Here is a 15,315-nt window from a genome sequence, read left to right as displayed (position 1 = left end):
GTGAAACTGATGATAGTTCTCACCTGGCATATATCTCGACACGGTGGACAGATTAAAGCACCCTTGTGAAGCCATCCATTTTGTATTATCCTAATGGCTATTTCCTGACCAGCATGGTAGCAAGTATAGGTATAGTTCGCCACCTGTAATTGAAACGATCATTTGCCCTTACTCTATTCGTTTGTAATTATGTTTTGTATATTAATTGTAAAGGCAAACTCACCACGATGTGCAATCTACCAGCTTCGCATTTATACTGATAACAGCCGGAACCCCAATGCCGCCATTGTCGCGCTTGGTTGCACGTTCTCTCTTCCCACATTTGATTAGTATGATCGAAACACCTCGAGTGCGGACCGTACTTCTCCAAAGCGAAATTCTTGTCCGGATCTAATCCGCGAAACAACGTTTTTAATTTTGCAAAACAGGGTACAGAACAAAAGATTTGTGTATGATGTTTCACTCTATAATGCTTGGGACTTTCTCTACACAGAATTTACAAGTGAAAATTGTGTGTGTAACCAGATGTTATCAATTTTATAATAAAATTAACTGGTTTCTAATATTTCACATCCGGGACATTCTCAGACAAGCATCTAATAACGATGATAATTACTTGGATTATTTTCTTCATAAAGACAATGAGATCCTCTGACTACAATATTCAGCGCCCTCCACGTGAATTCCTGAATGTACGGGCAATAATCGGCGAAAAGCACCGAACCGCCATAATATTGCACTTCTTCGGGCGGCACGCCCGGGATGGAGTCGAAATTCTGAAATCCAAGAATCAACTGTTAAATGAAATTCAATCTACCATACGGCGAACTGCATACGCGTTCACCAAACAAATTAAATTTCGAAAAAGAATTCGTACCTGATATTTCTTAGGCAACACGTGTGGATGTTTGACCAAGTTGCACAGCGCAACCGAGCTTCGATCGTCGGTGCATTCCGTTTGTAGCGGATCCTGCTTCACCTTGTTGCAAAAAGGATGAATCGATTTGCCCCTGGAAGATACAAAAGACGCGTCAGAATATTTGCCAGGGATCGAGCTAATGCGAAATATATAGAGGCTTGATAAAGATACTGACGACAAACGCGATGACTTCGAGGATATCCACTCTTTGCAGGATTTCATTGCGAAATTGCAACCGAGATTTCGGCCCCATCCTAATTCCTGCGCCATGGAATAATTTGCACTGTACCAACCAGTGTCTTCCATCAGAGCGAGCGTTATTCTCGAGTAAACTGGATTCTGCGTGTGTGTGCCTGTCATTGCTTCGTTCTGTGGAAACGGTGGTAGCAACTCTATTATTATCATCGTCTAAAGTGTAAAACAGTTAACAATAATAATAATAATAATAACATTGTATTATATCTTCGATCCAATGAAGGATTGAAGATTAATCGTATCTGGTGGTGAACCATGAATCCAATTAGTGAGTAAGCATTTATTTTAGTGGAACGCGGTTACACGACTGTTAAATTGGAAACTTACTCGTTAATTGCAATTGACGCTCTCATGCTACGCTGCGATAGTGATTGTAATTTGATCTTCTTCATGTAAAACACCAGGTTGTTACATAATTCGGTATAAATACCTTCTAATTCCAACGACTTAATTGTGACACGTGTACACAGTTACCGGGTTAGGAACAATAGAAAAGTTAATGTGCCCACAGGCAGTCAAAATTTCAAAAAATTGATCAACAACCCAGCAAGTGGTTTTAAACGTTGCCCGACTTTGACGCTCAGAAATTTTAATAAACGTCGTACAGTGTGATTACTTCTGCCAGCACTATAGCAACGCACACTGACCTCGAACACTCGCTTCTCCCAATGTGTCAGAGCCGTGCCGTCCTCGCCCTGATCTTCTAATTCCGCACCCTCCAATTCCGGACAATTGAAGTGTGCTTGCGCCTCGGCTCGAACCTTCGGTGTAACTATCATTTGGATCGATCTCTTCACGTAGTCATCGTGCACTTGCCAGTGCGGTCTAATCACCGTCTTGACAGTGTTCTCGCTCCATTGGTACGTCTCCAGCCTGCCAACATCAAGCACAGTTTTACTCGAGTTAAGAACTCGACACAATAATTATACACACATTTCACCCGGCGAGAAGTTGGGCGCAGAAAGCGATGCAATTAACACTCGTATTTATTAACCCTAGGTTTACGGGAGCACTAAAAGCGACTATTTTTCATTACTTCATAAAAATAACAAGACCGTGTTACACACATTTTTAAAATAATATATACCCAAAGAAATAAATTTGCTAAATAATTACTTATGTATGCATCCTTGGAATCTTAATAATATTGAATTAAAAATATTAGAACCCGTCATTTTGACGGATCTCAAATTTTGTCAATGCAAAAATGGAAAGAAAGAGATTTCACTAGTATTATTAACACTAGGTTTACGGGAGCACTAAAAGCGACTATTTTGCATTACTTCATAAAAATAACGTGCTACCCACATTTTTAAAATAATATATACCCAAAGAAATAAATTTGCTAAATAATTTCTTATGTGTGCATCCTTGGAATCTTAATAATATTGAATTAAAAATATTAGAACCCGTCATTTTGACGGATCTCAAATTTTGTCAACGCAAAAATGGAAAGGAAGAGATTTCACTAGTATTATTAACACTAGGTTTACGGGAGCACTAAAAGCGACTATTTTTCATTACTTCATAAAAATAACAAGACCGTGTTACCCACATTTTTAAAATAATATGTACCCAAAGAAATAAATTTGCTAAATAATTTCTTATGTATGCATCCTTGGAATCTTAATAATATTGAATTAAAAATACTAGAACCCGTCATTTTGACGGATCTCAAATTTTGTCAATGCAAAAATGGAAAGAAAGAGATTTCACTAGTATTATTAACACTAGGTTTACGGGAGCACTAAACGCGACTATTTTGCATTACTTCATAAAAATAACGTGCTACCCACATTTTTAAAATAATATATACCCAAAGAAATAAATTTGCTAAATAATTTCTTATGTGTGCATCCTTGGAATCTTAATAATATTGAATTAAAAATATTAGAACCCGTCATTTTGACGGATCTCAAATTTTGTCAACGCAAAAATGGAAAGGAAGAGATTTCACTAGTATTATTAACACTAGGTTTACGGAAGCACTAAACGCGACTATTTTGCATTACTTCATAAAAATAACAAGACCGTGTTACCCACATTTTTAAAATAATATATACCCAAAGAAATAAATTTGCTAAATAATTTCTTATGTATGCATCCTCAGAATCTTAAGGATATTAAATTAAAAATATTAGAACCCGTCATTTTGACGGATCTCAAATTTTGTCAACGCAAAAATGGAAAGGAAGAGATTTCACTAGTATTATTAACACTAGGTTTACGGGAGCACTAAAAGCGACTATTTTGCATTACTTCATACAAATAACAAGAACCTGTTACCCACATTTTTAAAATAATACATACAGAAAGAAAGAAATTTGCTAAATAATTTCTCATGTATGCATCCTTGGAATGTTAATAATATTGAATTAAAAATATTAGAACCCGTCATTTTGACGGATCTCAAATCTTGTCAACGCAAAAATGGAAAGAAATAAATTTGCTAAATAATTTCTTATGTATGCAATCTTAAAATCTTAATAATATTGAATTAAAAATATTAGAACCCGTCATTTCGACGGGTCCCGTAAATCTAGTGTTAACGAACTACCGATCACTGAAAGACCGAAACTTATCTAGATTTTGTGCAATTTTTATTAGAATGTCTGCTTGATTAAAGAGACTTGAATTATTATTTCCCACGGAATGATCTAAAATTTTGGTCGAAGTGATTTCGTCGGGATGGGAGAATCGATCGCGCACTTTGACGTCGGTCCGTTCGATATTCGCATTGTAAGGGAATCCGCCGTAGCTCCAGAGGCGGCGGAAGGTGAGAGAATGCAAACTCACGGTCACATGTACATGAAAGTTCGAAAGGCGGAGTAGGGTGGCAAGGAACAGACGGGATTCTTGCCACGCTGCTAGTTAAAGTAAAACGAAGGGTGCGAGGGAAAAAGGATCCCGTGAAAAACGAGTAACACACCCACCTGCCAACGCCGGAACCGGGTTCGTTACGGTCCGTCGACCCGAATAAAACCCAAGGACACAAGGAATTTTCCAATTTTAAAGGCAGATGCACCAATGCCAAGACGGAGGCCCCGGCTGGCATACGTGAGGAGAAAAGCTCCTCCGCCAGCGGAAACACCAGAGACAAAGTACGTTATTGCTGTCTTTCGGATTGCCGAACGCGAACTGGTTGACGTCACGGGTCAAATTAATTTCACGACCCCGCTAAATTAACACCGGAATTCGGTCCCCCGAAAGAATCGCAATTAAATCCGAGACGTGACCGTACGATCAATCCGCTGCTTCCCCCACAGAGATCGAAACAAAAAATTGTTTTCCGTTTCCCGAATACGCTGCTCGAACTTTTATACCTCGAAATATGCTACTTCCTGGAATTTTTCGAAAATGTACCTTCATGGATTTCAGAAGAAATGGGGTTCGCGAAGAAACACAAACAAGCTTTATACTGCGAGTTCGTCGAAATTGGGGAAGGAATTTACATAGGTCAAGTGTCCATAATTGTTACTGAAAAAAATTGTCAGGTATACAGATACATCTTTCAGCAGGAATTGAGAAGGTAGTTAAAAGAAAATGGATAATAGTCTGCGAGGGTACTGGTTTCGAGCTTTATAATTAGTTCACATTATTGTGCTGTTTTTTTTTTTAAACGGAATTTTTATAGCTCGAATATCGACAACTTCTCGGGAATGGGAAATTTAGTGATCAGATAGTTTTATACAATTCTGTATACAATTCTTCAATTTCTATGTAAATAATTGATATGTTTCGTCAAAAATTGTGGGCTTGGATAGTTGAAAAATGTTTAAACTTGGACCTGCGTCGATTACAGAAATCATTCCAAGAGGAATACACGAATGTTTTCCAATTTTTATTTAACACTTTGAACGCCGAACTAGAAACCCCAAAAATTCCATAAAATCAAAGTAAGTTATTTAATGAAATAAAAATTGAAAAAAATTAAATGTATGATACTGAGTAGTCCTCCAACTTTCTTGTATGTTACAGATCCTAATAAAATTTGGTACAATGAATATATCAACGTGAAAATTCATTTTAAAACCTGCACAAATAATTCCGTCAGCCACGTATGGGTGACTTGGTAGTCAACGTGTTAATCATGGACGAGTAGATATTTTTCGACGAAAAATTGAGAAATCAGGTGGCAAAGGCACGTTTAACCCTTACCACTCGAATGGCGACTGGAAAGCGACACTAAAAATTGCTGTATCATTATTGAAAATATTTTTTACATTATTCAATTTGTTTGTATTTAATAAATTACTAAACATTTCAGTACGAGGAAATCGCACCATACTCGTATGTATAACAAGAAAAAGAAAATATACAGAAGGGAAATATTCTAGATCGGAAGAAATATTTCGTTTTGGAGTTAAAATAGTTTCGAGTGCAAAGGGTTAACACTGAACCTACCAAGCACGAACAGTATCTGATAAATATTGCCTCATAAAGAGGCAAAGTTACTGAGATCGTCAGTAACTTTCAATATAATAAATGCTTGGTCAAGGAAACTGATTCCACTATTTCCCACGAATGAATTTTCACAGTTTCAACAATTGTGAAATATAAAACCGGTCATTTCGGCTAGGTTTAGCGTTAACATTGTGAAAGATCGACTTACGTCTCGTTCAACGCGGGTTTGCCGGTGTCGGGTCGTCGAGGAGTTCTCGGCTCGCCGTTCTCATCTCGATAAAAGGCGTACAGGCTCACAGAAAATCCTAAGGCGTGCAATATCTCGTGTTTTACGGTGCTCAGCAGCGTTTCCAGTTCTTGAGGTTTCGTGCTGATGCTTTCCGGACAGAGATTGGCGTGACCGGCTATCGGCCTGAAACCCGATCCGACTCGCTATTAGTCTAAACGCCGGGCACCGATCGAACGTGCAAATAGTTAGTTAAAGAATTTCACCGGTCCAACGCTGCTTCCTGTTGGCAGTGCGCGGCGTACGCCACGGTCAACCCTTTCTGGCATTTCTTCGTTTGCATCGCGGACACGTAGAACACGAAATCTGCTCCGTCGATTCCGCGACCGGCTCTGCTGCCTTCCGCTATTCCGCAATCGTGGCCGGTCGCGTTGCACGTTCGACAAACCTAAATTTATACGTACACTGTACGGAGAGTGATCGTTCCAGCAAGCATCCTTCTTTCAATTGTCAAACGTTTCCGTACACTCGAAGTATTAGGTGAAGCGTTGCAAAATTATCGCAAAATTTCCTCCGGAAATATTTCTACGAGTGCAATGCTCACGAGCAGAATCGAATGAATTTCTTTTTGTATTTTTATGTAACTCCAGTGTTCTTGTAAGCGAAGCAATTTTTATGTCGCACGAAGAATCCGCAGACTAACTTCGACTGGTAATAGCAGGTTCACCGTGTAATTATTATCGAACATGATTAATGATTTTGTTCTTACGTCAAGGTGATCTTCGGGAACGACTACGTCGCCGCATATGGTGGTAGGCCGGCAGGTGTCGATGCAGTGTATGTGGTGATCTTTGATGAAGACTTGGCTGCTTTCACATTTCCTGAAGCACACGAAATTAACTCGACGTCAACACTTTCACTGGCAACGCGGCCACCTCGAGAATTCCTTAAAATCGAAGCAACGTATTCGACAAAATAAAAATTAAAATATATGGCACGGAGTTGGCCATCTTCTTGCATTTTCTAGGTCTTAACCTTTGGTGCAATGAACGTATTTTTTTAAATATTACCATCGCACTGGGATTTTTCCAAGGTTGGAAAACTTACTGCAGAGTCCGAGTGTTCGAGAGAGATCGAAGAAACTTCGGATTCGCAATCTCTTCGTAACGCACCAGCGGAAATTGGTACACAAATTTTGCTGATTTCACGGGAAGTCCCGGGAGTAACATTTCCATTCTGAAATCGAGCGGTCCGCTCGATTTCGGCGTCAATATTCGCGACGATATGAAAACCGTAAATTCTCTAACATTCGAGGACACCTTAGTCGCCGGAGTTTAGTGGCGTTTACGGTAGATCTTTCGGATCGAGAGACAGAACGCGAGAGGCGAGAAGATCGAGCCAATAATGAAAACCAGTGCGCTTATGGAATGGCGGACCCCGTAAAAATGGGAATTACGCCGAAGCAGGATCTCCAATGATTTAGACAACTATCGTCCGAGAATGTCGGACGTGATCACCATGGTTTTGTTTCCTTCAGCATAACGCCCCCTCTATGGTAGCAGAGAAGCTCCGTAATCTTTGGAGCTTATGCTGGATCGCACTGATTTAGATCAGCAATTTTCGAGTGAGAAAATCCTGGAAATTATTCGGCTATTATGTAGTTCCATATAGAATTCGGTGCAACGCGATTAATGGATTAGGTACTTACCAATATCTATAGTCGGGGGATTCGAAGAGGAACGCTAATTGCGTAATCCGATAGGATATGTCCGAATTTAGTCAGGATATCGGGAATAATATTAATATTAACGGAGGGTAATAACGTTTGCCGTGAATCATTATTTGCGAAGTTCATCGTTCACGTTCGGATCTGTATAGTGCAAACAAAATCGCGACGATCACTCCGACACGGTCCCGACCAATTTTCCGTGCAGCCGCGTCGCGTTTCATTTCCAACAAAATCGCTGGGCGCCGATGACGAATTTTATTTAGTCCCGCGGCAAACACGCATAAATTTCCGCAAACATCCGCCGGCTAGTAATTACTGTCAAAATTCGCTGGCTACGAAGCTTCGAATCGATGTTGCCCGTTGTTACAGACACACACGAACGCACACGCCGATTGTCCGTCTTCCTCCAAGACAGATGACGATCGTCCGTTACAAGGCACACGCCGCGACTGACACTAATTGATGCTAACCAACGCTACAGGATAAGCATATATTAATTGCGTTAATTAAGACGTATCCCGTTTCGAACGGGCCGACGCGACGCGGTTCAGCGTGTCGAGCCCGTGTTTGTAAAACACTTGAGCCGCGCTCGAACTTGGGAATCTGTGCAAATTAACACGTTCCTGCGAGTGACGGCTCTGCACTGACAAATTGACAATTGCTTTTTGTTCCGATAAACAAACGACTATGGTAACCGTAACCGTCGCGAATTTCCCGTTTCACCTTCTAACTGGATGACGACGTTCCGATTATCAACTCTTACCAGGAGGTAACGAGAGACAAAATTGACATAGCAAACGTGAATACTAAGCATAGATACTTTCACACGAATGTTATTCCTTGCGTTAATCACGAATTAACTCGTGAATCTGAACTTCCACGTGGAAGACTATTCGAAGAAACGAATATCAATAGTTTCTTTGGCAAATGCATAACACAGGATTGTAATCTGGTTTTTATGGTAAAATATACATGAAATGAGGGGGGGTTTAAGTCATAATTTTGCTACAATCGCATTTGTTCATCAACTACAGTCTAATTTCTCTAACTCGTACTCCCACGTGAAAGATTATTGGAGAAACGAATAATTTTCTTGCGATGTGCGCAACATAGTGTTATAATCTGGTTTGTATGATAAAATATACATGAAATGATGGGGGGTTTAAGTCAGAATTTTGCTACAATCGCATTTGTTTATCAACTACAGTCCAGTTTCTCTAACTCGTACTCCCACGTGAAAGATTATTGGAGAAACGAATAATTTTCTTGCGATGTGCGCAACATAGTATTATAATCTGGTTTGTATGATAAAATATACATCAAATGAGGGGGGGTTTAAGTCATAATTTTGCTACAATCGCATTTGTTTATCAACTACAGTCCAGTTTCTCTAACTCGTACTCCCACGTGAAAGATTATTGGAGAAACGAATAATTTTCTTGCGATGTGCGCAACATAGTGTTATAATCGGGTTTGTATGATAAATATACATGAAATGATGGGGGGTTTAAGTCAGAATTTTGCTACAATCGCATTTGTTTATCAACTACAGTCATTCGAATTTAGTAATTTTTCCAAATCAAATTTCTACGGGATAGATCACTGGAAAATGGATTTGTCCATGTTGCGGTGAATTAAAAATCTAACGAACAACACCAAAATGAAACAATTGACTAACAGACAATAATTGAATCTTGTCTTGTCCCGAACGCGATAGATTATTAAAAAATCTGATATCGACAGCATTTTGACAGATATCGAATCACGGTCGACATTAATTAAATAAAAAATCTTACAACGGAGTTAATTGAGCAGACGGAGGTAGCGGTAATTGAATAATTGAATCGCGCGGTGATGGGTCTGGAGCCGAGTTTCAGACGCGAACGACGGTTTCCCAAAAGGGGGAAATAAAAGAGAAGGAAATATGACGAAACGAGATAGCCGACGAAGAAATCGAAAAACAGGACGCGTGGAGGAACTCGGAGAAAGTGGCAAAGCCGTAAAGAGAGAAGTATAGGGGTTCCTGAAGACCTGGTCGGTAAATGTACACCGAGGGTAGTCAGGTCCGCGTGAGACTTTCGAACGAAATATTAGAGGCACGGAACATTATGGGGAAAGTTAAAGGATGTCACGGGTAAAATTCGAAACGAGAGAAAATACGATGCGCTATCGTCCGGCTAAACCGTGAGACAACTTTGTAACGAAATCGGTCCAATAAACGAACAGTTGACTGTTCGTACCGTTAAAATATAGAATAATCGAATTCTTAAAATCGTTTGATATTCTCACTATTTTCGCCAACTCAATTTTGTTAGAAATGCATAAAATTCGCGGTGAAGACTGTGCGTTATCTTGCTAAGTAATTTTTGAGGAAGTCGACGGGGGAAAAGGTGTAAAATATTTATTAATATTCCAGATCCGTGCGAGAGTTCATGAAAATCGGTGATTATGACTTCGAGACGGTTCCTTGTAAGACAAATTCTTACTGGCAGACTGAGCAGAGTCCGTGAAAGTAAGAAACGTTCTCTCCCTGTACTGTACATTCAGTGGATGCTTGCTGAATAATGCAACGGATTCTCTTCGGAACCACGGAAGCTCACTCACTCATCCACCTATACTTCAGACGAATTTCCCTGCCTTCGAGTTCGGGCTAAGCTCGGGTAGCATGTCAAAAATCATTGAAAATCCCACAAGCCTCGTGAAAGATTGATAAACCTGGGATCTCGTTATCTCAGAGTCACTGGGGGGTCGCGGATTTAAAGAGCCGGAGGAATTGCCAAGAGACTTTCCACTTTATACAATTTTAACAAGCGGTCAACGACGGTGGTCATTAAATCTAATATTAGCTTTGATATTTAAATGAAACACTAGTCAACCGTATAGAATCTGAACAAAACGTTTCGAGTACCTGTTTAACCTAATAGTGTTCTTCGTTCCACGGACCATGAGTGCACGTTCCCAGAAATGGACAGCTTCTGGCAAGATCGTATTCTGAAACAGAAAGGATTTTTATGTTTTTTCATTTAGAACTTTCATTTCAGAACTTTTTTTCATTCTGTACTTTGACGAGTACTATGCCATACAAATCATACTGCAATTTTACATTACTTGCATAGCGAAGAAACAATCGATTTTCGCTTTCTCCGACACCCACGTGGAGATTCAATTTTGAAAAACTGAAAACTTCGAAAGCATTGTATAAACAAATTGGAAATCAGCAAAACGATGACTTAAACCCCCACTAGTTTCATGTGTAGAAGACTATACGAACTCGGTTAAAATTTTATATTGTGCGTATGTCAGAGAAACTATCGATATTTGTGGTATACCACGTGGAGGTTCCATATAGAAAAATTGTAACATTCAAAGAGCTATATCTTACGAACAAATTCGAAATCAGGAAAGTGATGACTTAAACCCCCCCTAATATTACGTACACTACACCATAAAACCTTAGTTGAAATTCCTTATTGCCCGTAGGTCAGAGAAACTATCAATACTTATGGTATACTATTAATCTATCACGTGGAGGTTTCATATAGAAAAATTGCAAACTTCAAAGAGCTATATCTTACAAACAAATTCGAAACCAGGAAAGTGATGACTTAAACCCCCCCTAATATTACGTACACTACACCATAAAACCTTAGTCGAAATTCCTTATTCCCCGTAGGTCAGAGAAACTATCAATACTTATGGTATATTAATAATCTACCACGTGGAGGTTCCATATAGAAAAATTGTAACATTCAAAGAGCTGTGTCTTACGAACGAATTCGAAACCAGAAAAATGATGACTTAAACCCCCCCCCCCCTAATATCACGTACACTACACCATAAAACCTTAGTTGAAATTCCTTATTCCCCGTAGATCAGAGAAACTATCAATACTTATGGTATACTAATAATCTACCACGTGGAGGTTTCATATAGAAAAATTGCAAACTTCAAAGAGCTATATCTTACAAACAAATTCGAAACCAGGAAAGTGATGACTTAAACCCCCCCTAATATTACGTACACTACACCATAAAACCTTAGTCGAAATTCCTTATTCCCCGTAGGTCAGAGAAACTATCAATACTTATGGTATATTAATAATCTACCACGTGGAGGTTCCATATAGAAAAATTGTAACATTCAAAGAGCTGTGTCTTACGAACGAATTCGAAACCAGAAAAATGATGACTTAAACCCCCCCCCCCTAATATCACGTACACTACACCATAAAACCTTAGTTGAAATTCCTTATTCCCCGTAGATCAGAGAAACTATCAATACTTATGGTATACTAATAATCTACCACGTGGAGGTTCCATATAGAAAAATTGCAAACTTCAAAGAGCTATATCTTACCAACAAATTCGAAACCAGGAAAGTGATGACTTAAACCCCCCCTAATATCACGTACACTATGCCATAAAACGTCAGTTGCAACATCCTATTGCACTTATGTCAAAGAGCCCATCGATGTTCGCTTTCCCCAATAATCTACTACGCTGAGACCCTGCTGAGCACGTTCGTATTGTATAAATCTGTATTTTAAATTGTAAATGAACAAAACGATGAGTAAATCCCGAGCACCCCTAATTTGATGTGTACTGGGCGATTTTATTTCCAGCAAAATCGGAACAACGGATGCGATGGAGTTAGAGTCCTGTGACCCAGAGACGATTTTCTCCCGAAATTGCGACGGAGCGAAGGAATCGATTCCACTCGGAGTGCGACGAGATTTATAAGGATTGCTGCAGATCCGAGATGATGATGTTTTGTCGAATATCTCTTTTCTCGATGCGCGACAGAGTCCAGGAAGAAGGTTGTTTGAGTAAAGTCGACTAAATAAAGCGACAGCGCTGACCCATTTGTACTCGAACGTGGGAAATCCTTTGCACCGATCCTGAAGGCGGTATATTTACTTAAAAATAAACAGAACAGCATAATATTCCGAATATAATAACGGCGGCGAGGAAAATTATCGAGAGAGATACAATAAGAATATTCAGCCAGAAATATTGAGAATAATACGAACGAAAATATCGATATGTTTGCGTGCACGGGGATCATGTTACACGAAATTTATGATGTTTCTTTTATTCGAGTTACCAGCTCCTATTGATTTAATTTCCATTCGAAGCTCCGCGGCTTTTATTTTGTACACGCGTGATACAAGTCCAAATACATCGAGCCGTCCCCGTGTAATATCCACATTCTTTGTTCTCGCGCGTTGATCGATAATACATTTCGCCTGATATTATACAGGAGCGGCTGTGGAATTTTTTTTTTCGGGCCGGATTTCCGTCCGGCGACAGCGGTTTAAATTAAGCCCATCTACGTATGCAGAACTCGCACCCGCGGCATTTACTTCTTCGTTCCAATTAATGCCGTGCATTATTTCATCTACAACCCGCATACGAGTACGTTTGCGTTTCGACGAGATTGCTTATCTGGACGGTTGGCTGATTAAAAAATGTAATTACAGTTCCAAATTATCTTTTAAATTATTAAACCCACGGCATTACCGAGTACACGTGCGATTTCATGGCGAAAATAAATCTCCGAAAATGTCCAGCATATTTCGGAGCATCTGATTTTCATTAATTACGAATCGCTTCGGTCGATAACGTAACAGGTTCCATACACTTTTGTGAAATTCGAAAGCATCTTCAGCGATTATCCGAACGAGTAAAATAGTGTTAAAGCATTTTAACAATAGGCGTCTGCAAACGCTCGCGTAGAGAATCTGAGAAGGAAAAACGAGCGACTGCTATTTTCGTCCGGCTTAAATAAATAATCGTTACTTGGCTAAGCTGTTCAGCTGTTCAGAGAACGGCAAAGTTACGCTCGAACGAGAGCGCGTCATTAATATCGGTCTAATGGCAAGCTCCTGATAATTAAAACGGAGCCACTCGAATGGAGCCCTGAATGCCCGTGAATGTGCAAACGCTTAATTCCCTCTCGTCTTACACTATTTTTCACCGATTACGTTCGCAACGACCCTCTATTTCACTCGTTCCAATTGAATTGTTCACACTTCACAACCCCATAAACAATCGCCGGAAACCTGCGGAATTACTCGTCGTCGCGATCTAAAAAATCACAGGAAATAAAATCCAAGAAAAATCACAGAAGGTAATTTTAAAAAATAGAGTGAAAACCAGAAACGGTTCGGTAGATTAATTTCAAATTTCTACATTAAATTACTGCAGCCCCCGTGCAACTTTCAGCTAATATTTCTTCAATGTGGTGTTTATGAAACAGTTTGAAAAGTTACAAGGGAAGATCTTCAAGCCGGAAATTCAGAAAATTATGAAACTTCCAGGATATGTAGAGCATGTATGTGCAGGGGTGTACATTATACAACCTTTTGTGTGCTTAAATTCACTTTAAGGAGTTAAAATTAGCTGAAAATTCGGTGAAGTTAGCCCGCAGCTTGTAAACTATAATACAAGAGACAGAAGAAAGGTTTCAAGACGGTAGAAAATTGATTTCCATTAACAAATTCAGCAAATATCAACATCACGTAAATCTATCGACTAATTGCACTTTCCGAGTCTACATTCAAGGCCCGCTTGAGGGTTAATTATTATAATTAACGCTAGAACTACCGAGCGAACCTCGTACCGCTTCGTGGAAGCCGGAAGACTGCATCCACTCAAATTTTCGCGATTTTCCTCGTAGTCACGAGGAAAAAGTTTCCATACAATCAATAAATCAATTCAGCAATCGCATTTCCGAAGTCCACTTTGAACGTCCACTCAAGGATTAATTATCGTAATTGCCACTGAAACTACTCGCCGAAGCTTGCCGCCGTGCCGCCTGGTGAAAGACTGCATTCACTCAAATTTTTGCGATTTTTCGTAGAATCGCGGGTCCGTACGCCCAAGTTTCCATATAATTCAATAAATCAATTGAGTAATTGCGCTTCGGAAGTCCACTCAAAGAGTTAATTATCATGATTAATACCGAAACTACTCGGCGAAGCTCGCCCGTGTCGGAGTCTCGCGGAGAAGCCGTGTTCACTCGAATTTTCTCGAATTTTCGCGATTTTTCACATAATCACGGGTCCGTGCGTCCAAGTTTCCTTATGTGTGCGTGCGTTAGCGCGAAGCTAACTCGGCGCGCATCGTCCATTGTGCCGGCTCTTTATTCTCGTTAGTATCGTTCCGCTTCCTTTCCTTCCTACGTGCGACCTTCTCTCCCAGCTCTGAGCAATCGCGCGCGTCCTTGCGCGTCCTTGCGCGTCGGGACGCGGCCGTTTATCACTACACGGGAGGGACAGTGCTCTCCTTTATCACAATATTGCTAACTTCTGTTGTCTTATCAACGTCGTATAAGTCGTTCAACCCCGTACCGTTCTCCGGCGTGTAATAGCTGGCCGCGCGGCGAAGATGCTCTTTCGCAACCCTTCGAACAAATTGCCATTTGACCGTCCGCCGTGCCATTTCGAAGCGCAACGCTCTATCAGTCCACCTTGAAATATCGCGGATGCTTGAAACAAAACGCGCCAATGTTGCGAGTGAAAGTTGTACAGCGTTGCGTCGATATCCACAATTCTCTTAACCCTTTATTCACTGACGGGACTTACAAGTCCCATCGGGACTTTGAAGTACACTTCCACGAAGCTCGTTCTTCGATTGTTGGATGACAGCACAAACTTATTTCTCTTTGGAAGTTTCTTGGAGACGAGTACATAAGATGATGCGAGGCCAAGATGGATGCTAGGATGGATTCTAGAAGATTCATGTGTCTGCATATACAGTAAGGAGCAAAACTGAACACACA

The 15,315-nt window shown here is 40.1% G+C and overlaps 1 protein-coding gene across 1 annotated transcript in view; it reads right to left on the bottom strand.

Annotated features, from left to right (window-relative positions):
* The window catches only part of Invadolysin (leishmanolysin-like peptidase, invadolysin), a 132,248-nt gene that overhangs the window by 1,802 nt on the left and 115,131 nt on the right, over positions 1-15,315 (bottom strand). The window contains exons 5-14 of the mRNA XM_076802811.1: positions 10,442-10,524; positions 6,574-6,685; positions 6,071-6,252; positions 5,787-5,990; positions 1,822-2,047; positions 1,095-1,288; positions 878-1,010; positions 617-776; positions 224-390; positions 24-143 (exon numbers count right to left, since the gene is read on the bottom strand). Of these exons, the coding sequence (XP_076658926.1) occupies positions 24-143; positions 224-390; positions 617-776; positions 878-1,010; positions 1,095-1,288; positions 1,822-2,047; positions 5,787-5,990; positions 6,071-6,252; positions 6,574-6,685; positions 10,442-10,524 (1,581 nt within the window). The remainder of the gene's footprint in view (positions 1-23; positions 144-223; positions 391-616; positions 777-877; positions 1,011-1,094; positions 1,289-1,821; positions 2,048-5,786; positions 5,991-6,070; positions 6,253-6,573; positions 6,686-10,441; positions 10,525-15,315) is intronic.

Source organism: Halictus rubicundus, chromosome 17 (genome assembly GCF_050948215.1).
Source record: "Halictus rubicundus isolate RS-2024b chromosome 17, iyHalRubi1_principal, whole genome shotgun sequence".
Classification (NCBI taxonomy): Eukaryota; Metazoa; Arthropoda; class Insecta; order Hymenoptera; family Halictidae; genus Halictus; species Halictus rubicundus.
The sequence above is the reverse complement of the archived record's forward strand: the minus strand, read 5'-3'. Positions and strand labels throughout refer to the sequence as shown.